This window comes from Rhinolophus hipposideros, assembly GCF_964194185.1.
Source record: "Rhinolophus hipposideros genome assembly, chromosome: 26".
In the NCBI taxonomy this organism is placed as follows: Eukaryota; Metazoa; Chordata; class Mammalia; order Chiroptera; family Rhinolophidae; genus Rhinolophus; species Rhinolophus hipposideros.
In genome coordinates this window covers 23,402,875-23,427,753 of record NC_138072.1, presented here as the reverse complement: position 1 = coordinate 23,427,753, position 24,879 = coordinate 23,402,875, and the positions used below count along the sequence as shown (strand labels likewise).

The 24,879-nt window shown below is 45.9% G+C and overlaps 1 protein-coding gene across 3 annotated transcripts in view; it reads left to right on the top strand.

Annotated features, from left to right (window-relative positions):
* The window catches only part of SLC35F3 (solute carrier family 35 member F3), a 288,066-nt gene that overhangs the window by 249,606 nt on the left and 13,581 nt on the right, over positions 1-24,879 (top strand). For all 3 annotated transcript variants that reach the window (XM_081039045.1, XM_081039044.1, XM_081039046.1), the window contains one exon: positions 24,527-24,746. In XM_081039045.1, the coding sequence (XP_080895171.1) occupies positions 24,527-24,746 (220 nt within the window). The remainder of the gene's footprint in view (positions 1-24,526; positions 24,747-24,879) is intronic.

Below are 24,879 nucleotides of genomic sequence, written 5' to 3'. Positions count from 1 at the left end.
GCCTCCAAACTCCACCAAGATTCTTTCAATGCCCATTTATTCTGTTCCTCTGGGAGTTGCTTGCTCTTCCCCACCCCACCCCAATCACCTCATGCTACAACCACTATTCTCCCACTGGCTTGGTTCCCTCCACCCCCATGGCCACCAGCTTCCCCAGCTCGAACCCACACTGCAGGTGCTGGGAGCCGTTCACCTAGTGCAGACCCATGGTTCTGTAGGGGGTAAACTGAGGCATCCCAGCAAAGACACGCTCCCGAGGCAGACATTAAGCTGCAGACAGTCATCCGGCATTGCCCTTCCAGCAGCTACTGCCGCTTTTGTCTGACTTCCCAAGCAGGTGGGTCCAGGAACTCCTCTCCAGCAGAATCTGGAGGTACTGACAAAATCGCTGGGCTCCAAAGGTGACACAGGCAAAATGAGGGAGCTGAAAAAGTGATGGCAATCCTGCTGTCTTTTGCAAGAGCTGGACCCCTTCATGTACACGTTTCTGTAGGAGGCTCCCTTTTCAAGGGACCACCAGGGGGAGCTGGTCCTTAAAAGAGATGCCTGGTTCCCAAAATATGACCAGTGGTCCACCTACAGCGAAATCACTGGGCGTTTGTTCAAGTTCAGAGCCCCAGGTCCCACCAGACTTGCTTAGTCAGAATTTCTGGGGACCACTTGCTTTGAAAATGTCCCCTGACCAACCCATTGCCGAGTTAGGCTTCTTGTTTTCAGCGGTTGAATGTTCCAATCTGACTGCATCACTATAAGTAACCCAACTAAATCGGTTAGAAATTGTCACCCCAAAATTACTGGATTGTGAGAATTCTGATAAGAATTAAAATGCCAAGGAAGACCTCAGCTGCAGACATGCACCTTTGGCAGAAGAGGGACCTCAGTTATGGGGAAGATGCATGCTGTCTCCCCCACATTCCACCCTAATAGTGTATCAGGCCCATGAGGCAGACAAAGCTCTGTGGATCAAGGCAGGGCTGACACACTTTCTGAAAAGGGCCAGACAGTGAAAACTTTGGGTTTCCGTTGTAATTCCCAAACTCTGCCATTGCAGAGTGCAGCCATTGAGAATTCGTTAACCACTGAGTGTGGCTGCGTGTCAATCAAACTTTGCTTACAAAGCAGCTGCGGGCTGACTTTGGCCATGAGGCACAGAACCTCGGATCTAAGATATTACACCTGGGAACTAAGTTCAATCTTTAGAACTAAAATATGTGATTTCTGATAAAAGCCCTAGACCTCGAAGTGTGTGCTCATTGCATCTAGCATGGCCGTATGTGGCCTGAGCTGTGAATCAGAGGGAGTGGGCCACAGTTCATGTTTGGTCGACACCAGAGAACAAGAGTATGACAGTTACTTGAAGTTCTGCACCAGAGTGACAAGGTGTGTGGTATAGGCTGGTGTCAGTTCACCGCCCCGGGAGAGTATGTACAAAGGATGGTAAGGCATCTGGTCGACCTTGGGTGACCATGGAGCAGCGCTGTCCAGCAGATCTTTGCACAATGGGGAGCTTCTGTCTGTACTGCCCAGCGAGGGCCCCACTCAGCACACGTTTATAGCGTACACTTGACATACGACTGGTTTGAGTGAGAAACTGAATTTTTAGATTCATTTTAATCATAAAAAGCCACATGTGACTTGTGGTTACCGTATCGTACAGCACAGATTTCGGGAGAATTTTGAATGTTTCACTTGAAGAGAAAAGGCTGGGTGTCTTCAGAAGTTTTCAGACAGTGTCATGTACAAGGGAGGCCAAACTTTTACTGTTTTTTAATTGCTTTAGGGGGCAAAATTAGAACTCTTTGAGAAGGTGGGACATGGCTTGCAGCGGTTATGATTACCGAAAGTGGAGTCCAATGTCTCGAGTTCAAATCCTGCTGCATCATTGTTTAAACTGATGGTCCCCATAAGCACCAGCTGTGCTTATGAATCCAGCGTTGTTGCTACACGAAGTCTCAGTAAAGGAAGCCTGCCTTAGCCTTGGAGCTGTACAACAGTGCAGTGGCCTTTCCCTCCAAGTAGTGGTGTTTCCGCTCCTGCAGGGGGTCTGTGAGCTTATGGAGTTCCAGCCAGGCCTGATGGAGGCAGGTCACCCCTCTCCGTAACAGCAGCAATACCTACGGCTAAAATGGTCTGAGAGTGAGAGTGGCCACGAGGTGGGGCCCTGCCCAGATGGAACTCTCTGAGGTAGGGAGCAGGTGCCAGCAGAGAAGAGGTGTGGGGGGCTGAGCAGGAACACAGGAAGCACTCCCGATTTCTGACAAGCATGCTGAGAGCCTCCAGCACAGGACTGTTGGGCAGATCTACAGATAGCACTAAGCCAAGGTCAGAGAGCTGTAGGAAGTAGCTTGGACCTGTATCCCCAGGACCAAGGACTCAAAGAGAAAGCTACCTGCCTTATTGAAGGATGGAGAAGTTAAAGCAGAATGCCTCTTATGTGGTAGGAAAGATGAAGCAGCAGGAAGAATAGAGCTCCCCTAGGATCTGGTCACTGGAGGAGCTTAGACATTACACTAGGGATTCTTGGAAGAGATTTTCAGCCAAGCTAGGTTGACCTGTATTGAATGACACGCGCCTTGTAATCCAAATCTATCTGTTTTTCACATAGCTGCTGCCCTCAAGGTCATGGTGGTTTCAATGGCATTTCAATGGCCAACTGTGGGTCTCTGCCCTACAGGCAGGGGTGGGATAGGGTAGCCTAGGAGAGAGCACAAGAAACACCCTGTGTCCCAGGAGCTTGGCCTCTGGAGGAGAAGGCTGCCCTGGTCTGTGGGTGATACTTGTGGACAAAGGCCAGTGGGCAGTGAAATTGGTGGGGGGAGATGGGAGTCAGGGGAGCAGGCTGCTGGAAGCGCATTTGTCAAATGTTTTCTGATTAGAGAGCTTGGAGGGAAGGCAGCTCACCAAACGGCCATGTTTTGGTTTGTCGGGATTTTCTAAGTGGGAGAGGAGAACAGAAGGTGGGATGAGATAGTGGACGTGGAAGAAGCACTCGGTGCTATGACCAGGATCTCTAGGCAAAGGAGGGCACTTATACGCAGGCACACGGGCCACCTCAGCTGTCCCTCAAAGCCACGTTGACACTAGCCCTGTGTAGAAGGAAGGAAGTTCCCACACTTACGGCCCTTTACTGGAATACTATTCTGAATTACCAGCTTTGGAAATGGGTGTGTTGTTCTGGCTTAAAGTCTTATTAAATGCTAATCTCACTCTCCTAAAGAAGCAACATGCCAAAGCGTGCCCCCATTTCATCCCACCCTAATCACCTTCGCTGTAGATCCCTCTTTTTCTTTCATCGTAACCAAGTGAATAGGCATGCCTAAAAACACGCAACAGTAGACTGTGGCTAGAAGTTACGACAAACAAGATTTGTGGTTTTATATTGGTTTTCTGGAAGCCAGAAGATGCTGCAAAATGAGAGGGGGAATGGCTGAGACGGAAGTTTTTAAGTCTAAAAGGAGAATACCCTGCATCATTTGAGAGGAAGACTAAAGCTGGAATGTTGTTATGAGGGAGTGGGGAGTAGGAAGAAGCCTTCCTCTTCTGGTTTGTTTGCTTGTTTGGCTGCTCTAATAATTAAATCTTCATGAGACAAGTTAACAAGAGAAAGTAACCAAATTTAATCACATATGTACACATATGTACATGACAGAGTCAGAGACCCCACATATATGAGCGGTTCTGAGACAGAACGGAAAAATGATGTATTTATGACATGCTGAGCTAAGGATGGGGAAAAGCACCTGGGGCTCCCGAGGGTCATTGCAGGACGTTAAGAACAGCAGATGATCAGCAATTAGTATTTGTCGTGCCCTACAGATAGGTCATAAAATGTTATCTCTGATCATCTCTTCTTATGGGCAAGGCCCCTAACTTGAATAAATTCTATGTAGTTACCATGGGCAGAAGCTGCTCAGGCTGCAGGGTCTCGCTTGCCTTTGGCTCAAAATAACCCTCATATCACAGAGGCACATCTTAGGGTGCTGTGAACCCAACAGTGTCATCTGTGTGTCTTTCTCCTAAGATAACATATTGCAGGGCTTGGTTGGACTGGTGTGGTTTTTAAAAGCAGAGATGGAAAGGCCGAGGGAGATGAGTATATGGTTTCTAACTTTCAAGCCCTGCTCATCAGAGGGCTCCTGGGCCATCGTGCTGGGAGCAGGGTCTGTGCAGGTTCGAGCAGGCCACTCACATGGGGTGCCCACAGGACACCTGAAACAGAGAGCAGGAGGGGGCGAGCAGAGGGCACCGAGAGAGCGAAGAGCCAGCATCCAGCCCAGGAATGGGAGTGGGCAGGACGGTGGGGACACATTGGCTGCTTGTGGGTGGGCCTGGGTGAGTCAGCGTCCCTGACAGGCTTGGTCTAGAACAGTAAAAAGGAAAATTTTGGGCCAAAGACTGTCTCGCAGTTGAGAACAACAAAGGCCAACAACGCTCATTTATGGACTGGTCCCATTTACAGTTGTAATCAGAACTTGGCTGTGCTCCATCGTGTAAATACGTGGTGTGTTTTTACTTCCCAGCATGTTAGTTAGACTTTCCTGGACTGCCGGCACCGTTTACCCAGTCCATCCTTGCTCCGTTAACAAATTATCATGCTTGACAGTGGCCGTCCATGGCACCTGCCTCACTGACCATCCATGCTTGTTCTCGTGGGGCCAGGTCTGCTCCTGTCTGGCCACTGATCACGACAGGAGCTAGGATGAGCCCCTCCTTTGTCTACCAGGAGCCTTTTCCCTTCAGAATAGAAGATATTAGCATTTTAATGGCAAGGACTCTTCATTTGCTTCCAGCCAGTGTACCATGAACGGTTCCTGCTGTTTTTAGCTCAGGGCTACACCCAAAATGAGGGTGCTCAGTAAATCATGGGGGTACCAAACGGATTTCCCCCTAAACAGCCTGCGCTTTATTGTCTCCTGGACCTCGTCCACCACCTACATTGACAATACAGAGAAGGGCTATAATGGCTGAGTTTCACTAATGGCTGTGTTTCAACCATTGTACTGAGATTCATCATGAAATGAATTTGCCCTGTAACTGAGACAGTCTTTATTGGAAGGCAGTGGAGAGAAGAATGATGAGGGGAGCCCTCCATCCAGGAAGTCCCAGTGCACCATCCCCATCCTGATGAGAAAGCTCAGTACTGCCTGCGTGGCTGGGTTGCTGGGACTCCAGTGTGAGGTGCCTGATGTCCTTCCAAGGCAGAAGTCACGGCGCAGGTGGCAGAGTGCCTTCCCAGGCTACTGGGTCCTTATAGGAGAGCTCTGGGCTCAGTTGTGTGGCACCTAAATTCACGTGTTGAGGTTCTAACCCCCAGGACCCCAGAATGTGACTGTATTTGGAGACAGAGCTCTTAAAGAGGCAATTAAATTAAAGTGAGGTCATGTGGATGGGCCTTAATCCACTATGACTGGTGTCCTGACAAGAAGAGGAGATTAGGACACCGACACACACAGAAGAGAGACACACAGGGAGAAGACGGCTGATGTCACGCCAAGGAGAGAGGCCTCAGAAGGAACCAAACACCTTGATCTGGCCGCCAAACTGTGAGGAAATAAATGTCTGTTGTCTAAGTCTGTGGCAGTTAAGTTATGGCCACCTGATAAAACTAATACACACGGTCTAAGGCCTGTTTCCTCTTTGTCCCCAGTTGGCAGAGAGGAGAATGGATATAAAATCACTCTCTACCAACTCTGATACTCCATTGGGAAACAGATTTCTTTTTTTTAATGTTTGTCCTTTTTTAAATTAGAGTTTATTGGGGTGACAACGGTTAGTGAAGTTATATAGATTTCAAGTGGAAAACAGATGGAATGAGGTATTAAAGCAGACTTTTTAAAAGTCTCAGAACAACCACAAAAAATAACTGGTTAAAATGGAATCTTTAGACACACTTCATGGAATAAGTACAAAGTAGGCAGCTCATTTTTTTTTCTTGAGCTGGAAAGGGGTCCACGATAAGTGGTAGAAGAATCCACACATCCAAAGTTACCTTCAGACTGGTTCGGCCTCTCACTTGGAAACAGATGCCCTGTGCTGTCAGGTCCTAGGAATCAGCTCTTCACGCTTGTGTGCAGACTTCTGGGTGCTTTGTCTCGGGGTTTCAGCGCATTGTAAAGCCGCAGCCAACCACTTGCTCATCTCTTACTCATCATGTCACATTCCTGTCAGAGCTGCAGCCCTGGCCGGGGAGCAAGGAGCACACTTGGCCGCCGGGATGAGGCTGAGCTTCAGTGCTCAGTGCTTTTCCCAAGTGTCCGTTTCTCCGTGGAGGAGCGTCCTGGCCTCACAGCCCTGCGGCGTGAGGTGCCTGCCGGGCAAATGACGGCCCTCCCAACACCTTCTGACATTGTTGTGCCCCCAATCCTTCACCAGCCAGTTACTGCTGTGCTCAGTTCTGGAAGAATAAGTACATGTTCAGAGGTCCCACCAAGCTGATATGCAGTCCCTACCACAGCCTGCGCTAGGGCCCCATGTGCTCGTGTGGCCTCCAGCCTGACAACGGGCCTGTCGGGGTGCAGGCCCCTGGTGGGCCTTTAGCTCCTGACCCTCATGGGGCTGGACCTGGGGTCTTCTCCCAGCCCTGCTCTTGACCTGAGTCTGACTTCAGAGGAGAGCCCTTCTCCACGTCTAGGACAGAGCCCTCCCACGGGCCTGACGAGCATTTCCTGACAGAGTCCTGACTCGTCACCCTCTCCCATCGGGCTGGCCCTGGCCCAAGTGCAGATGACCATAAACAAAGCCTTGATTTTGTAGGAACTGTTTTGGACAAACTATCTCACCTCCTCCTATGCTTTACCTAATAAATATTCTTAAAACACAAAGGATGGATATTGTATGCTAATTACAGCCATTTTCTCTCCAAATAACTCAGAATCAACAACTGCGCAACTCACTGTAATTCGTAGCTGTGCGTTTAGATGTACTTGACACTTCATTGAAGGTACTGGGGATTGCACAATAGCACGCAGACCAACAGGAAATTGGACTGGTCCTGTTGTTTCTAAGGCAGATCCTAATAACAGTGAGTGTGAATGGATTTCACGATGTGGGCCACCACTGAAAGACCGCTGAATTCTGGAATGTTTAAAAGGGCAGAAATCTTTGATGGCAGAAGAATCCAGCCTTCCAAAGAATGAGGACCTGGGGGAAGAGTCCTCACAACTCTGTCCACCAGCAGGCTCTCTGTAGTGAGATTGCTGACTGGTGGTAAAAGGTGTAGTGCCGGGCATTATAATGGGCGTTATACGATGAGGAACGGTTGCCCACAACGCCTAGAATTTTCAAGGACCCGCTAATAATTTCGATGATGATTTAATCAATAGCACTGGCAGCAGACACCACTTTTTGAGCATTTACCACATGCCAGGAAACTTCAGACATAATATCCAATGAAATATGGATCGTACCTTTTTAAGACAGATATCATTATCCCCATCACAGAGATGACAGATTTGAGGCTCAGAGAGGAAAACTGACTTTCCTAAGATCACACAGCTAGGAAGCGATGAGAGCAGAATTCACATCCAGGTGTGTCTTACTTCTAAGTTTGTGCACAAAGCAACTGTTTGCTATAGGGCACACGTCCAGTCCTCCCTCCGCTCCTGGTCACATTCCACATAAATGTTTCCCTCGAACTCTTCATCTCCCTGTGAGAGTTGTTACCGAAACTGTTGCCTCGGTTTCGAATAGAATTCATACATCCACCAAACGTGAATAGAGCTTGTTCTGGGTGCCTCGCTCTGTTCTATTGGCCTCAGGAATGTGGGACGATGGAGACAAGAAGGCAAAAAGTCTTCCTTGTGATTTTGTCTCCTGTGTTAAAGAGCTTAGAGGAATATGGGAAGAAATTAGAGGTCATTGAGGGCCCAGAGTGAGGCGGAGGGGGTGAGGGAATGCCTGGCTTCTCTAAATGCAGGTGTCCAGATCACTTGGTCCAAGTAGTGGCATTCTGGGATATCAATGGAACTAGCCGAGGAGATCACCAACACAGCCAGTGGTCCTTGAGGAGCTCCGGGGAGAAAGGCGGGCAGAAGACTAGAGATGGGCAAGGGAAGAAGAGAGACACGCCAATTCCAACTTTCATGCGAGATTTGATCCCTGGCACATGTGAGGCTGTATTAGTGATGGGATGAGTTGTGAGCCTTTAAATTGACGCAGATGGGGCTCCCTAGGGGATGGCTTCATTCTCCAAGGACCTGTCATGTCAGCGGAGCACCACTGCCTTTTTTGGTGACAATCCCCGAGTGCTAGCTCGAGAGTATGGTACACACTGTATCGCTGAACTTCAGCCAAGCATCTGACCTCCTCTTGTAAGAAGCTTAGGTGGAGAAACAAGGGCTGAAAGCAAGACATGTAGGGGCTAGACTTGCTGCCCCCAAAGCGGCGTGTGGATTATGTCAACCCCAAGGGGAATGTCTCAGGACCTCTACCTGGGCTTAGCCCATTGTCTAGTCTGTCTCAATATTTTATCAATGACTCTGGTGAAAGCATAGAAGTTACATTTGTCACACTTGTAAATAGCACACAATCTAGGAGGAATACTGGTGTGTTGTATGATACCATCAGGATCCCCAAAGATCTAGCTGGCTAGAAAGCAGGGCCAGATATAACAAGAAATTTAATAGGAATAAATGTACAGTGTCCACACGGACCCACAAAATACAGGAGCAGCTACAGGGCTAGGTGCAGGCCCAAAGACCACGCATGTGAGAAGGATTATAATCTTAACATGAGCTATTTGCATGATGAAACCATTAATAATTTTGATGTAATCCAGATTACACAACAAAGTATAATAATTTGGATTAAGGAACTGACATTTTGTCCTCTTCTGCCATGATCAGATTATACTAGCAATATTATCTGGGACCACAGTTTAAGAGAAACAGATGAATAGCAGTGAAGGTGGTGAGAAGACCCAAAGCCAGGTCCCACAGATGTGATAGGAACCAAGCAAATTAGTCTGGAGGGAAGAAACCTCCAAATATTTGATTACCTATCTAAATAGAAAACGTATGGGACTGTTTCTAAGAAGTAGAATTAGGACCAATATGTAGTAATATATATGAACCTGGACCACAAATCAGGGTCAAAGGAGGACGTCCCTCACAGCTCTCCAAAGAGCCGTGGAATTCCTCAGACCTAGTGAGTTTTGCATTAATAGAGAAAGTAACTAACATTTATGAAGCACCAGCCAGACCCTGCACTTTCCCAGGTACTCTCTTATTTTTTTTACCTTCCTAATAATCCTGCGAGCTATGACTTAACACGCGTATTGGAGATAAGGACACAGACTCACAGAGGTTAAATAACTTACACAGCCACGTAGCAAATAAATGGAAGAGTGACATGTCGGTTCCAGGTCTGCCCAACACCCAGATCCAAGCTGCACTACTGAGCCTTTTTAAGGAGGGCTTTATGTATCACCCTCCCCCCCAAAAAATAAAAACACTATTAATAATAGCTAAAATAACAGCTAACATTTTTCAAATGCTTACTATGTACCAGGCACTCATCTAAGCACCTTATATTTACAAGGCAATATGACCACATGAGATGGGTATTAGTATTATTATTCCCATTTTACAGATGATGCAGCTGACACACAGAGAGGTGAGGTGATTGGCCCAAGTCACTGTCCTACCCAGAATTTAGACCCAAGCAGTCTCGCTCTGGAGCCTGTGTCTTTACCACATTTCTTTGCTGCTTCTCTGCACCACCAGCCTCAGCACCACCAGTGAATGGCTGCTGCATACAGAAAGCTTTGCTCTAGGATATGAGACTTCAGTATGTGAATAGGATCATTCACTTTAACTCTAAGCTTAAATGCTAATTCCTTCATTTGCATTGACTTTGGGTTGAAAGACAGCGGCCTCCCTGTAGAGGTTGGTGTAGGGCAAATCTTTATGTTACCAAATGTTCAAGTGCAGAGTCTGTACCACAGTATAGACCCCCGCCCCCAAGCCAGAGCACCACACCTGTGAAAACAAAGAAAGACAAAGAAAGCCGTAAAACTCACAGCATTAGTAAATTGAGATAGTTGAATACAATGTGGCATTTGGTAGGATTTTAAATGCTCAAGATGTAAATCATTATTCAGTTAGTACTTTTCTAAAAACCCCTTGTGACTCTCGCTTGCAGTTTAGCAACTATTAATAAAAATCAGACTAATGAAATGCGGTCAGACTAATCGCAGTGTCTGCTTTGATTTGGTACAAAACACTAGACATTCTTCATCTGTGTCTGTAGATATCACAAGAGATTAGACTCAAAGTATTTTCCTGAACTTGAAACCTGTCCTTTGTGAAGGGAGGGAATGGGAAAGGAGGGAGGATAATACAGTTGCAGTTTCTACCATGTCAGCCACTTTGGTGATAGCTTAATTCATCGCCTCATTTAACTACCACCATGGTCCTGTAAGGTTGGGGCTAAAATGCCCATATTCCTGATGAAGATAAGGATCCCAAAGACTCCAAAAAATAATCATGGCCCCACTGGTGACAAGCAGTGAAGCAGGATTTAATCTTTGTCTCTCTGGCTTCAAAAGTCATTATGTCTTATACACTGACCCCCGCTGCCTCTTGGTCAAAGCAGGAAGAACCAACTGCTGCTCTAGCTGTGGAGCTATCCATTTCAAGTGGGACTATTTCTTGTGGAACTTGTCAGAAGCCTCTGGTTTCCACAATTGTTTGAACAGAGAATTACAAGCATCATGCCACAATAACCCAGAGAAAGCAAATGGGGGCAGAGAAAGTATCTATGATGAGCACAATTTTGTAAGTCTGACATGGAGCCCAGAACCTTGAAAGGCTAATTAATCGATGCCTAGTGATGTTTTTGTATTAAGCTTCCACAGGAGAGGACTGCCCTCCCCAGGGATCCCGGGGGCCTTTGTCACCAGAACTTCCAGTCAATAGGCAGACCGAGTTGGTAGGAGAAACTCTTTCCTACCCACCCTGCTCCAGCGTACAGAAGTACTGGATAAACTTTCACAGGAAATTAAGTAAAATACATACTGTCCTTGAAATCAAGGAAAGAGAACTGCCAGGTGCCAGAAGGAAGAATTAGCAGAAAACCAAACTGCCCGCAGGACTGATGGGATTAACTACATGCCCTGGGTTGAGCCTGTTGGCCTCATGTGTGACTGGGAATGTGACTACACCTGTCTAAATAAAGCTGGACCCAAAAAAGGCCTTCCCGTCCATGAGAGGAGACTGGAAAAACTCTGCCTGCCACACCAGGGTGCAGCACAGAAATAGGTTGCCCACTCTTAAAAAGAAAAAGAAAAGTCACTGTTAGAAACTGGAGTCCATGCTGTGTGCAAGGATAGAGTCTACATTCACATTAACCAAACAATGCCAAAGCATGAGCTAAGAAATTAACAAAGAAGCCACCCACGTTTCGGAAAACCCATAGGACCCATGCAGAAGCAAACAGGAAACTGCCCCCTGGGGACAGCTCCACCATACTACATATATGGTATTTTCACAGAAATGACTCCAAATTACAATGAGTCCAATGTCAAAATTTACAAATCACAAAGTAAAAAAACACCATGCAAGAGAAAGTTCGCAGACCACAAAAATGGTGGAATTTATACCCTGGCAACTACTGAACAAATCCAAAGAAGTTATTAAAAATCTGTTTAAAATGTTCAAAGAAAGAAGAGAAGAGGGCATTGTACATGGGGGACAAAATTGAAAGCTAACTATGCAAACATTCTAGAAATTGATGAGTTAAACAGTAAACCAGATAACGCTGAAAAAAGAATTAGTGAATTGAAAGATTATTATGAGGAAATCACCCAGAATAAAACACAGAAACATAAAGAGAAAGAAAATACAGAGAGAGGGGGGAAGAGAAAGAGAGACATAGAATGAGAAGAGAGGATGGAATGTTTAAAAAATAAAATGAAAAACTACAACATTCCTCTAACAGGAGTTCCAAAAACAAAATGGGGAGAAGCAATTTTTAAAAGAATAATGATAAGAAAAAATTTCCAGAAATGGTGTAAGATAGGAATCTTCAGATTAAAAGGTACAGCAGACCCCCAGATATGGGTACATAAAAATCTATCCAGGCTGACGCATGTTGTAATTACACCCCAGCAAACCCAGGCCCACAAGCACAGGGCAGACTCCGTGTACACTCGCAAGAGAGTCTGAAGTGGAAGCGATGCCCTCCCTGCCCCGTGTCCTGGAGCCAATGTCAACGTTGGGGACACTTACCAACAGGGGAGATGAAGACTGTGCTCAGCTTCCCTCCTTCATCCTGGATGGACTGCCAAGGTCCCAGCCTCTGACTTAGAGGGTACTTGTCAGCACCCTTTGGGTTAAAAATTAATAAAACCAAATTAGTTTTAGGGGGACAAAATGAGATTTACTGGAAGAACAGTGTCAAGGCTCACTTGATGGAGGAGGAGACTTGATGGAGGAGTTGAGTATCTGGTTGGAATGAACCAGAACATTCAAGAACCTGGGAGACTGGCACCAGGAAGTCGGGAGCTAGCAGGACGGCCCTTGCTCCTTTCCCTCTCCCTTGCTCCTTTGGTCTCTCAGCTCTGCCACTCCATGTACTGGCCTGATTCTGTCTTACTGCAGACTGGGTTGGGCTTGGGGATAGGGCATTAGTAGGTCTTGGCCTTAAACTTCATATGCGCCCCTGAAGAAGAGCAGACTCTTCACCACAGAAGAAGGCAAGCACTGATGACGATGACTGTTGGGGGTTAGGGGTTGGGGGTGAGCTCCTGTTAGAGCCCACTTGGGTCACTTGTCTGTTCCTCCCCCCACATTCACACTAATCACTGGCCAAAAGGGCAACAGAGAGCACTTGCCATTCTGTCCAGGTGGCTAGGGGAGCAGCCGTCAGATGGTAACGGGCCCCCAGATCACCAGGGCGCTTGTTAAAATGCAGCTTCTCATCTCAAGAAGCAGGTCTGAGGTGGAGCCTGAGAGTCCATTTCTGACAATCTCCTGGGCAACACTGATGCTGCTGGTCCCTGGTCCACACCACGTGGCTGGAGCTGGGGGGTGTTGGGGAGCATCCGGAGAAGCAGTTTCCCAGAAGAGCAGAGTGGGGAGTAGCACAAAGCTGGCCACTAGAGGGATTTTTTGTGACTAGAAAAGCCACCATAATTTGTGTTCACCACAATCAGGGTCTTCTTACAGTTGGATCTTGTAATTTCCAAAGGCATTTTAAGGCAAAAGCTAAAGGCATCCAGAGCTGGTGGAGGTCTTGATGGTGGAGCACAGAGCAGGAGGACAGGCTCGAGCTGGGATGAGAGGAACAGCACCATGAAGTAGAGGGTGATGAGGGTGAGGCCGGCTGACTTGGCTCCCGGGAATCTCAGATTGCGCACGCCTGGGCTTGGCTTCAGGTCTGGTAGCTTATGTTCCTGGGTCTCAGGATGAGGTGGGCAGAGATTTGTGAGGTCTAGGTTCATTCATCCAGTAAACATTACTCCAGGTCTGGCTTTTGTGCTTAGTTTTGGCCACTCATCACATTTAGAACCACAACAAGCATAGCAATGGTTGAGGCTGTCCCTTCGAAGTCTGGCTTCTGAGCCGGGGCCTTCTGCAGACCAGGGGACCCTTGATTCTGGGCATAGAGAACACGGTCTGAGAAGATTTGGCTCCTGAAGTCATCTGCTTCCTGCACTATTAGCAAGAAATGATGAAAACAATTGCGATGTTTGGTGGAACATTCTGAGAGGCTGGAATAGATGTTAGACTCCTGACGCGAGTGTGTGACATTTCCAAATGCCCTGCCTTAGGTGAGAAAGGGCCCTGCAGATTTGCAATGCAGGGCTTACACTGGACTGCTTTTAATATGCTCAGAGTAAAGGTTCATTGCTGCTTGGGGGGCACCTGTGAGAGAGGAAAAAGAGCTGCGGGCTTGACCCATCCCCCTGCTGCCTCACAAACAGTGGTTCCCTTCCTGGGCCCCAGCTTCTGCCAGGGACTTATTTCCAGCTTTAGATTTTTAAGCTATTAGGATATGAATCTCATGTTTGTATATTTTTTGATGTTAAAGGACCTTGGAAGTTATTTGAACTGGTCCTGCATTTCACAGATGAAAAACTGAGGCCTAGAGACATACAGCTAATTTATTTTTAGATTTAAGACCTCAAAGGCTTATTATCAGGTTCCCAAAGGGCACTTGAGCAAGATCTACCTCTGGATACCTCTGCCACCCTGGGCAGATGGGTGTCACTTCACTTTGAAAACTCTGCTTTCCTAGAAAACGTAGACTAACTCTCACAACCAGAGTTATATGAAACTGGGGGTTTGCAGGCTCTGGGAGAACAGAAAGGAACCACAAGTAGGAACTGCAGTGAGATGGGAAATGGGAAGGCCCATCGGAAGCTCCGTGGGCTCAGGCTTGAGTCTAGGGTGGGAGGAAGCAAGGGCAGGGACTCAGGTGTGTCCTGGAGTTTTCTCTGAGCTGCAGAAATACCCAAAGAAAGGACAGCCTTTAGCCATTTTTGAACCCTTGAATTTCAGGAAGTCACCAGTGACTTCAAAGGCGAACAATGCATGTCTCCAATCAACACAACAGCACAGGGCCAAGCAGTACATATTCAGATAATTCCTAAGATTCAGTCTAATTAATTATAAATAGCCATTGGTTTGTAGCATAGAAATCCATCCAACTCTGAAGAAATCTATGCTGTTCATTTGGATGGAGGCAGTTCACGGGGGAGGGGGGTAAAGTGGGGTGAGGGTAAGAGAGAGAGAGAGAGAGAGAGAGAGAGAGAGAGAGAAAGAGAGAGAGAGAGGAAAACTGCCTTGGAAATCAGTGAGCACACACCCACACCCCAGTCTCCTGGTACCAGCCTTGAAAAGTTTCACAGTTAACATAAATCAGTGCTATCCAAAATGGCACACTGTGGAATGGATCCTATCTGGAAGTGTTTTTATCCTTAAGATACAACAAAATTTCATTTCTGCTTCTGTGAACTTGTTCTCCTGAGTAACAACCCTGATGTTTTTGAGTTTGGGGCATCTTTGTTTTACTCTTCAAGATCAGGGAACACAGCCTGTGTATTTGATGCTGAATTACACAAATCTTTACATCTCTTTGGTTTGAAGAAAGGCTGTTTAGAAGAGCAGAAAATTGCTGATAAAGCCAGAGGGAGAGCCTTTAAGATAACTTCCCTGAATTTTTCTTTTCAAAGATAAATTTATGCCCATAGTTTTAAATAGTTTTGACACAGCTCCTGAAAATAGTCACAAGCATTGCCCACACACCTGCATAATTAGTGGCAGGGAATGTACCCTAAACCCAGATGCGATTCCTGCAGAACCTGGGGAGGCAGAGTCCCTTACCCTCAGACACCGAGCCTGAAGTGGCACAGGAACCATTGCAATGGGCTCTGCTTGATTTTCTCTGTCCTGTCCAGCAGAGGTGGTGGGCAGCCACCTCTCTGTAGGGAAGGTATTCCTCTCCAGCTGACACATCAGCCATTAGGGTTTCACTAAAATAAATGTGGACAGTGGGGAAGGGAATCGTTTCCCCTTGTTCTAGACTGAGCCCTGCCACGCCGGCAGAATTCGCCACCTCTGTGCCTGACTGAGCTACAGCTAAAGGAAGGAAGTTGGGTCTCTAACGTCCCCACCCACATGGATCGTCCAGTTTGACATGACATCCACTTGCTGAACTTCTTGGCGTACAAACATGCGGACGTTGGCAGACGTTGGCCTAAGTATCAAGAGCTGAGTATTGTTCACCCCTGTTTATGGAGCGTCTCTGTGGAGTCGGGTGCTGTCCTAGGTCCTGGTAGGTGCAAAGGTGACTGAGACACATGGATGGGCTCCTTCTTCCAGAAAGAGCTGGGTGGTCTGTTGGAAGAGACATTGGTGCAAACAGTATTTATGAAATTCTGTGGAGATGTGAGAGGGCTGGGCGCACGCTATTTGGGGGCAGATCTGCAGGGTGTTGGGGGTAGGGGGGCTGGAGGTCAAAGACGTAAGCCCCGGAGGAGACAGACATCTGGAAGCTCTGTGAAGGGGGTGGCAGTGGACGGGTGGCTGTGAGCAAGGACAAGCTATTGCTCCTGCTTCTTTGAGAAAGATCTAGGACAGCAGATATTAACACTAATGACAAAGTCAGGCTAACGGCCTTTTGGAGTCCCCACAGCACACATTGACCACCCCATTTTACTGTTCTCGGCTGTCTGTGGGCCGGATCTATGAGAGAGCCGTATGAAGTATCTCACTGGGCACTGCATTACTCCTTGCAAAGCTTGGGCTTTGAAGATTGCCATTCTGGCCACTGACCTGTACCAAGACGCCACGGCTTTTCACAGTGACAGAAGCAGAGACCATACTGGTCATTAGCCCAGGCCTCAGTCTCAAGCCTTGGACTTTCCATTGCAAGGGTGGAGACAGGCTGGGACAGAGAGGAAGAGCTGCTCTCCCAAAGTCTTAAGGATTTTTTAGAGGATTAGATTTCTGGAATTTCTGCCAGTTGTCTTTCACCTGATAGCATCCCAGGTTCCTGAAAGGTGGTGCTGGGAGAACAAAAGTGGGCCCAGCGTTGGCTCTCCTGGTTCTTCTCTTGTTGAACAATTATTAGAAAATTCGTCCTCATGGTAAACTAACTATGCCACTTTCTGCACTCCAAAGCCCCCCAAAATGACCACCCACTGGGAAGAAAGCAAGACTGCCCAGCAGATGAGCATTTGCTCTATCTGTGGGGTCAATTCTGGGACTCTGGTGGGCACCATCCAATTCCCGGTCACTCCCAACCCCATCCTTACGAAGTCTGGGTTCCACCAACTTTTAGATTGCCGAGGAAAAGTGCACAGGATGTCTCAGGCTTTCTCCACTGTAATAAAAATGCTGCTGGGCTGTGTGTTGTAAACAGGTCTTCCTGCTTCCACTCTTGCCAGCTCAGTGAAATGCAAAACGAGTCATGGGTGACACATAAGCCGTGAAAAAGGTGGCAAATCAGAAGGAGAGCCCAGCAGCTGTTACTTTCTGGTGCCTGTGGAACAGTGCTGGACCCTGCGTCCTTCTGCTTCACAGGGTATATGCTTCATTGCAAATTGATACTTCCTGAGCCACCAGCTCCATTTCAGCACTAAGGACCCTCATTAGAAACACCCCCGCCTGTTTACCTCCTCCTGGCACAGGAGAGAATTCCCATCCTGCAACAGATGGTCCTGCAGTATCCCCACGACAGAAACTCCATGTCTAGTGTCGCTGGGTTAAGTGGACTCTGATGCAAAGGTCCTCAGAGCAGCTTTATTCCACGTGGCAGATGTTTGAATGAACTCTCTAGAACAGGCAGAATGGTTTCTGGTATCGAGAAGCTGTTTCACATTGGGAGGAAGTGCACAGCAGCTCTGAGGGCCCATCCTTCCCCAGTGGCCAGGCTGCTTCAGTTGGCCGTTAGTCTCCGCAGGTACACGGAAGCTGTTGCCCACCTTGTCTCTGCTGCTCCCATCCTCACCTGGGGTGTGAAATGCAGAATCACTTTATTGGAACTAACAGCTTAGACAGGGCCCTGTGGACAAGACCATGCCCAGAGAGCGGGTACTCTGTCTGTACTTTTCAGATACTTGTGCTGCTTGATTGTACTTGCAAAATAACCAGCTGAACGTGAAACAAAGAACAGATTCCTGTGGAGGAGGCTGTGAAATTCCTAGTTAGTGGGACATGGATATGATCTGCCTTTTAAGTGTTCCCTCACCAAGACATGGTGAAGGCTGGATCGCTCCTACGAGGGAATCTCAGGGAATAAAATTCTTTGTATGCTGTGAATGCCATCCATTTCTCTCAGATCCCTTTCCAGAAAAGACAGCACCACTAACATCCGGGAAGACCTCTCTTTTTCTGCCTCTAAATGTCTCAGGCATGTGTTTTCAGAATTGACCAAGAGTTAGATAGATAGATAGATAGATAGATAGATAGATAGATAGATAGATAGATAGACAGACAGACAGACAGACAGACAGACAGACAGACAGACAGACAGACATAGATGCAATTTCAATCAGACATACAGATAATTGCTAGACTCGCTACCAGAACACTACTAGTCGCTCAGAAAATCTACGATGTAGGAATCAAACTAATAAACTGATTCGGTATTTCTAGTTATGCTGTAAAAGTTAATCCTTTTATTTTAGTTTTAGGCTAGTCTTGACAACTTGTTTCTAATATGCAAGGATACTTTGGCTCAGCCTGGGTCTGCTGTGGAGGGCACATGTGTAATTGAAACATGCTCGTGGGAAATGCAAAATTTCACTTTCTTATGAGCAGTAGTGGCTTTCGTGGAAAAACCATTTCGCTTAACACTTTCCAAAAGATGTCTGAATATTTTCAAAATAAAAGCCTAATTCATAACTTTGGTAACTGGTTTCTGCTGTTTATGTCAACCTGAAGCTCTAAATAAGTGCAAAAAAATAAATGGTTATAAACATTTATCCAGTAGTTGTCACTGATGCCACTGTGACTTTTGCTTGTCAGAAAGGTTTTATTTTCTAATCTCAGAATCTCAAAGTTGAAAATGATTCAAGTTCGTAGTGGCCAACCTTCCTGCTAACTCTGGAGTTGGTATCTCTTACAACCACCTTACGAGCTGCTCGTGGATACTCTGAATGAAGATGATCAAGTGACACGGGTTATATAAATATGCTGGGGTTTAAGGCCATTTTGCATCCCATCTTCCAGGAAAATCTTTCAATAGGTGCTAAAATCTTGGCCGCTGCCCCTGACATGTAAGGTGAGGATCCAAGAACATGCCTGGGGCTGGGACCTGTTTTCTTTATAATACGGTTAACTAGACAGATGTGCCCTAATCATGTGAGTGAGCAGTGGAGTTTATAAACTACACTTGAGTCATCTTTAAACCCCACAGTATTCTATTATGAATGCAATTACTCTTTAGGAAAACAACTAAAACTTATGGAAACTATATGCATGAATTTACTTTTTTAGTATACTAGGAAAAAAGGGGAGTAATATAGTGTCCAATTGTAAGGGAACAGCTGAGGCTATCACAGTATATCCATCAGCCCCAATTCTAGGCAGAATATATATGCAGATATATATGTATGCAGAATGTCACCAGGCCCAGTTCTGCATAGACAAAATATATATATATATCTCCAGGGGATATCTGAGCTGATACCCAATGGATGGAAAGAAACCAACCAAAGAAAGAAGAAGAAAGGAAGTGTTTCAGGAAAAGGGGATAGAGAATCCATTGCAACCTAGAGCAGAGGGAACCAGGTCATTGACTTCATGGAACTGAAATGAGTTCAAGGTGGCTTAAGTTCAGAGTAGGCTGGAGAAGTGGTGATGGAAAAGCTAAAGGACAGGCTAAGGCCAGGTCAGGAAGGACCTGTAAGCCTTGTGGGGAGCTTGGCCATTATCCCAAGGGGAGGTGAGCGAAGAGGAGGCTCGCTCTGACCGTGGCATGGGGTGTGGAATGGATTGGGGAAGACACAACGTGAAGAGTGAAGCTGAGTCCAGTGGCAGGAGTCCGAGTGAGGCGGATAGAGGCATGGGCCAGGGTAATGGCTCTGGGAGTAAGATATTTAGGAGAAATAATGTGTAAGTGTTGGTGATGAATTCGATGTGAAGAGGGAATAGGGGAAGTTAAGAATGATTCCCAACTATCCAGCCTGGGTAGAAATATGAATTGTGGTACCATATCATCTTTAAGGCTTGAGGTGGAAGACACCACGTTTATTTGGGAAGGGTGAACTTGAGGTGTCTGGGATGTCCAGGGTGCAGATGGCATCAGACAGAGGAAGTGTCATCAGCTGGGCTTTGAAACCATAATGGTAGATGAGATTGCTCAGTGACTATTTGCAGGCTCAAAGGAGGAGGAACTAGAAGAGAACCCTGGGAAAATCCCAAGGAAGTCTTGGCAGGGTGTGGAGAGGTAGGAGGAAACCGAGGGGAGCGTGCTGAGTTGGAGGCCAAGAAGGGTGTTTCAAGGAGGAACACTCAATAGTGTCAGAGGCTTCCAAGAGTAGGATGAACACTGGAAAGTGTCTGTTGGGTTTAGCAACTCAAGGTCACAAGCAATCATTTTAGGGGTTTGGGTGAGTGGTGGGAGCAGACACTGGATTAAAGCGAGAGAGGCAGTCACGGGGTATATGAATGCAGATGACTATTCTGAAAAAGATTGGCTCTGAAAGAGAAGAAGAGAGGGGAAAGTGCTGACAAGATGCCTGCATTTGTTGTGGGGGGTTGTTTTAAGATTAGTGAGGCTTAGACATGTTTAAGTGATGATGGAAAGGATCCTGAAAAGAGAAGGCATCTTGGGACGTGTTCATTGAGAAGGCGCACAGGCTGTAGGTCTGGCTCCACCACTATCTGATTGAACTTGAGGGTGTTGTTTAATCTGTCTAGGCTACAGCATGCTTACCTGTAACTTCTGAGGCGTCTCTATATCTCGTTTTCCAACTGCACTCCACAAAGCTGTCTCAGAGTACTTGCGTTTCAGCTTCAACCACAGCCACTTGACCTCTCTCATGTGTTTTTAAGTAATTTTTATTTTTAGCAATTTAATACATGTGTGCACTTTGGAAATCGAAATAGTAAATAAAATTATAAAAAACAGCAACTTCTGCTCCCCACCTGCTCAATCTCAGCCACTCCCAATTCTTGTGGATAGTTCCTCTGGTATGTGTGCCAGTTGGCCTGAATTAAGTTCTTCCCTCTGTGCTTCTTAAATGTAGACATGCACTGATGTCTGTCCCAACCCGTCCCCACTTCCTCTGGTTCTGTTCCCTCTAATATAATGCTATCCCGATTTAGGGTTAATAGTGTTTTCATTGTTCTATGCTTGCAAATGTTACTCACCAACTGTCTTCTTTTGTGAACAACCTGTCATTTCTCCTGCCAGCAATATTTGCCCCTTTTGTCTCATTTACCTTGATTTCCATTAATGATTGCTGTTTCTTCCTTAATGTGCCACCACTTCAAAAACCTATCAGTATTTTCCCAGCACCTGCATAATCACAGACTTCTCTGCAGATGCCCCTCGCAGTGATTCCTGCTGGGCCTGGCTCTCATTCCTGCCTGTGCTGGAGCCCTGCCTCCTGTTGTCCTCTTCCTTGGCTTAGACCCTTGTTTGGAGCAACCCAACGTCCAGTGACTTGGGAGACAACTTTTTCAAGTGCTGTATAACTGAAAATGTCTTTATTCTACCCTTACATTTGATTGATGGTTGACTGGCTATACAATTCTGGCTTGAAAAAAATTTTCCTTGAAAAATGTTAAGGCTATTATCATCTAGCTTCCATTTTTGTTGTTGAGATGTCTGATGATATTATCATTTCCTCTCCCTTGGCCTATTTTGTTTTATTTCTCTTGGGAGCCTTTAAGTTTTATCTTTATCCCTTTATGTCACAAGTGTGTGCCTTGTTGTGGTTCTTTCTTCAATCATTTTGCTCAGTGCTTGGTGGGCCCTTTTCTTATGAAGACTCATAGCCTATAGTTCTAAGAAACTTTCTTAAATCCACTTCATTTCTTCTGTTTTCTCTTTCTGGAGTTTCTTTCAATTTAACGTTGGACCTTCTGGCTTGACCTTCCATTTTTATTTTTTCTGTCTGTCTCTCTCTCTCTCTCTCTCTCTCTCTCTCTCTCTCTCTCTCTCTCTCTCTCTCTCCCTCTCTGTCTCTCTCTTTCTCAATTATCTTGGCTTTATAGTCCAACTATTCTATTTAATTGTTACTTGGCAATCCTATATGTAATTTCCAAGAGTGTTTTCTTTTTCATAGCCATCTGTTCTTGTTTCATGGGGACAGTCGCTTCTCTTATCCCCCCAAGGGTAATCTTTCTCCCCCAACTCTATGAATTCTACCTCGCCTTCAAGGTTCAACTCAGATCCGTACTTTTTATCAGGTCTTCTCCAATCAGTCCACTCTCTCCACTAGATGGGAATTCTACGGCACTATTATGCTCCATACTGCCTCACATGTGATTGTTCTTAAACTTGCCTTTCTTCCTATTAAGGAATCAGTCTTCCCAGTTGTACCATAATCTCCTCAAGAGCAGAGACTGTTTACTTGTTCTATACCAGTTGCAGTGCCTTGTTTAGAATTGTGAATGTAACAAGTGATAAACATGTCTTGATTAGAATTAAATGACAAACCATCCTAATGCCATCAGGCCAATCTGGGTTCTTTAAACCCCAATCTGGGTTATCCCAATCTGGGTTCTTTAAAGAATACCAAGAAAGGTATCTGTCAAATAATATGAGTGTAGAGATTACAGATTATCATTTTTCCTGTCTTTTCAGTGTTTGGTTTTCATTCTTACCTAATTCAGTGACTTGCTTTTACTGAATCTTCCTTGAAGCATTCAATTAGATTTTATACAAAAACAACTCTCTTTTCTCACTCATTTGTCATTGGTTTAGGAAATATTCAATTGAATTATGCAATTGAAATTACTCAGATCTATTGGCACAAATAAGATTGGAAACAAATAACATCTAAATCTTGGCCAACACATGACTCAGTTGGTAGGAACCAAAAGACTTCGGCATGCTGGAGAGTCGCCTGATCATGAGTCCTCAAAGGACCAACAGAGCTCTACTGGGCCCGAGAAGCTTGCCTGTTCCGTCTCCAGGATGGATTCCCACACCCCTCTCCATTTCCGGTCAGCAACTTGGGCCATCAATACCCAGACATGTCTGTACCCCAGCCTTTCCCCACCACATCTAGAACCATCACACTTTGGAGGAATCCATTGTAGGTTCTCAGAGAGGACGTAAGTGGCCTGATTTACTTTGGATCACCCCTATCACAGCGTGAACAATTTTTTTATAATAGCAAATCAGAGGCAACTTGGAAATCCTACTTGCATTGTGTGCCCTTAGGAAGGGTAACCTCTAAGTACCCTTCCTAGGTACTTCCTTCCTAGGTACTAGGTACTTCCTAGGTTTCACTGATGTGAAATAGGTTGACATCAGTGGCAGGAAAGAATACTTGTGTTTCTTGTTGATCATACTCAAGGGACCAGCATCACTTTGTAGCCACCCTAATCACAAACAGGAAGGCAGCTGTCCCCAGTCACTGTTCCTGGGGGAAAAGAAAACTGTTCTGTGAATCGGGGCTTGAGAAGACCCCATAGAAAATGCAGCTGAAATATTGTATGAAAATTATGGGGCAAACATAAATATCAACCCATTAGTTAGAGGAGAGTTTCATCTGTATAAAGCCAAGCCAGAATCAATTCCATTGAATTGGTTTCATGGTAAATTTAGTAATTCAAATGTTTTACCTGGTACTGGTTTATTTACAAGCAACACAGACTCTGCGTTCAGTGGAAGGTGATGAGTTTTCTGTTCCTTCTATGACTATCCCCTAGTGGAGTAATGAACAAAGGCAGATTTCATCTTAGCATGATAGTAAGAACAAACAAAATTAAATTAAAACTGACACCAAATCCCCACTGACTCCTGTTTTTAATTTTCCTCCTTGACTGCTACATTTTAATATTAAGTGGCACAGGCCCAGCTGTTCCCCAGGTGTTCCCCCCAGCCCAGTATACGTGGCTTGTTCTAGTTAGTGTAGCTTTTCTTTCGCCAACTCCTGTCCTCGCTCACTTGTCTGTCAGCTGCGCTGGGCCCTGTCTGTGAGCCTGGATGGTGATGGCTGTCAGAACGGTGAGTCCTCGCTCAGCCATCTCCTCACCTGGCTTGTGAGGCCCAGCAGAGCAATGGTCTTCTCTCCATGAATCAAGGCAGCGGGCAGCCGTCTGGGATCAAGCCCCTCTCAGAGTTCTCCCCATGCTCTGCTACCATCTTCTGTGTGGAGAGTTGACGTTATTTTTCTTAAGTGATTTTTGAAATATCAGTGGTCCTGCCCCTAGAATCTAGGATGGCATTGAAACCCTTTCTTCTACAGGTGTTTCCTCATCCCACTGCCAGGTTGCTGAATTCTTGGATCTGCTCTTTCCTTCTGCTAGTCTGTTAGATGGCGTGGAGACGTGAACTTCCACATGGTAGAAAAAAATGAACTCTAAAAATGGCCTCATGGAGAAAATGTAGAAATAGTTACCCAATTTGTGCAGCATCCAACATGTGTTGAAGTACCCACGGAATGACTGCCCCACCTGATCATAAAGACAATCCAGTTTGGGGCAAATTTTTAAAAAATATATTTAAATGAGTTTTTTTCAAGTACCCACCCTCCCCCTCAAAAAAAAGTGTCTAGTGACGTCTTTCTTTTTCTATGCAACTGACAGCATGCCTCAGCCAGTCCCCTGGGCTCTCTTCAGATCAGGTGATCCCAGCATTACCTTCGCCTGGAACCATCACTTCCAACCTAACATGCGCAGAAGGGATAATCATGACATTAGATTACTGTGCAACATTTTCTTCAGTGGACTAAAGCAATAGGTTGAAGAGCTTTAATAGAAAGATGTTTACAAATAATAGTGATAAATAAAACAATCCCACCCCTTCCTATAGTTGTTTTAAAAAAAGTGGGCATAGGAAATAAAAAGGTCTGTCTCAACCCACGAATATAATAACACTGCGTTTTTTCCTGTTTTAGGGAATGCTGTCGATTTTTTGGAGACAATGGCTTGACTTTGAAGGTGTTTTTTACCAAGGCAGCCCCTTTTGGTGTTCTTTGGACACTCACAAACTACCTGTACTTACATGCAATAAAGAAAATAAACACTACGGACGTCTCCGTGCTCTTCTGCTGCAACAAAGCTTTTGTGTTCTTGCTTTCATGGATCGTTCTCAGGGACAGGTTCATGGGAGTGAGGGTAAGTCCCTTATTATCTGTCTTCCTCCCTCACTCATGTCAACCAAAACCTGCCCATTGGCTTGCTTAGCTCCATGCACTGGACCATAAGCTGAAGCTGCTGACCACTTTCCTTCTGATTTGCAGCAGAAAAG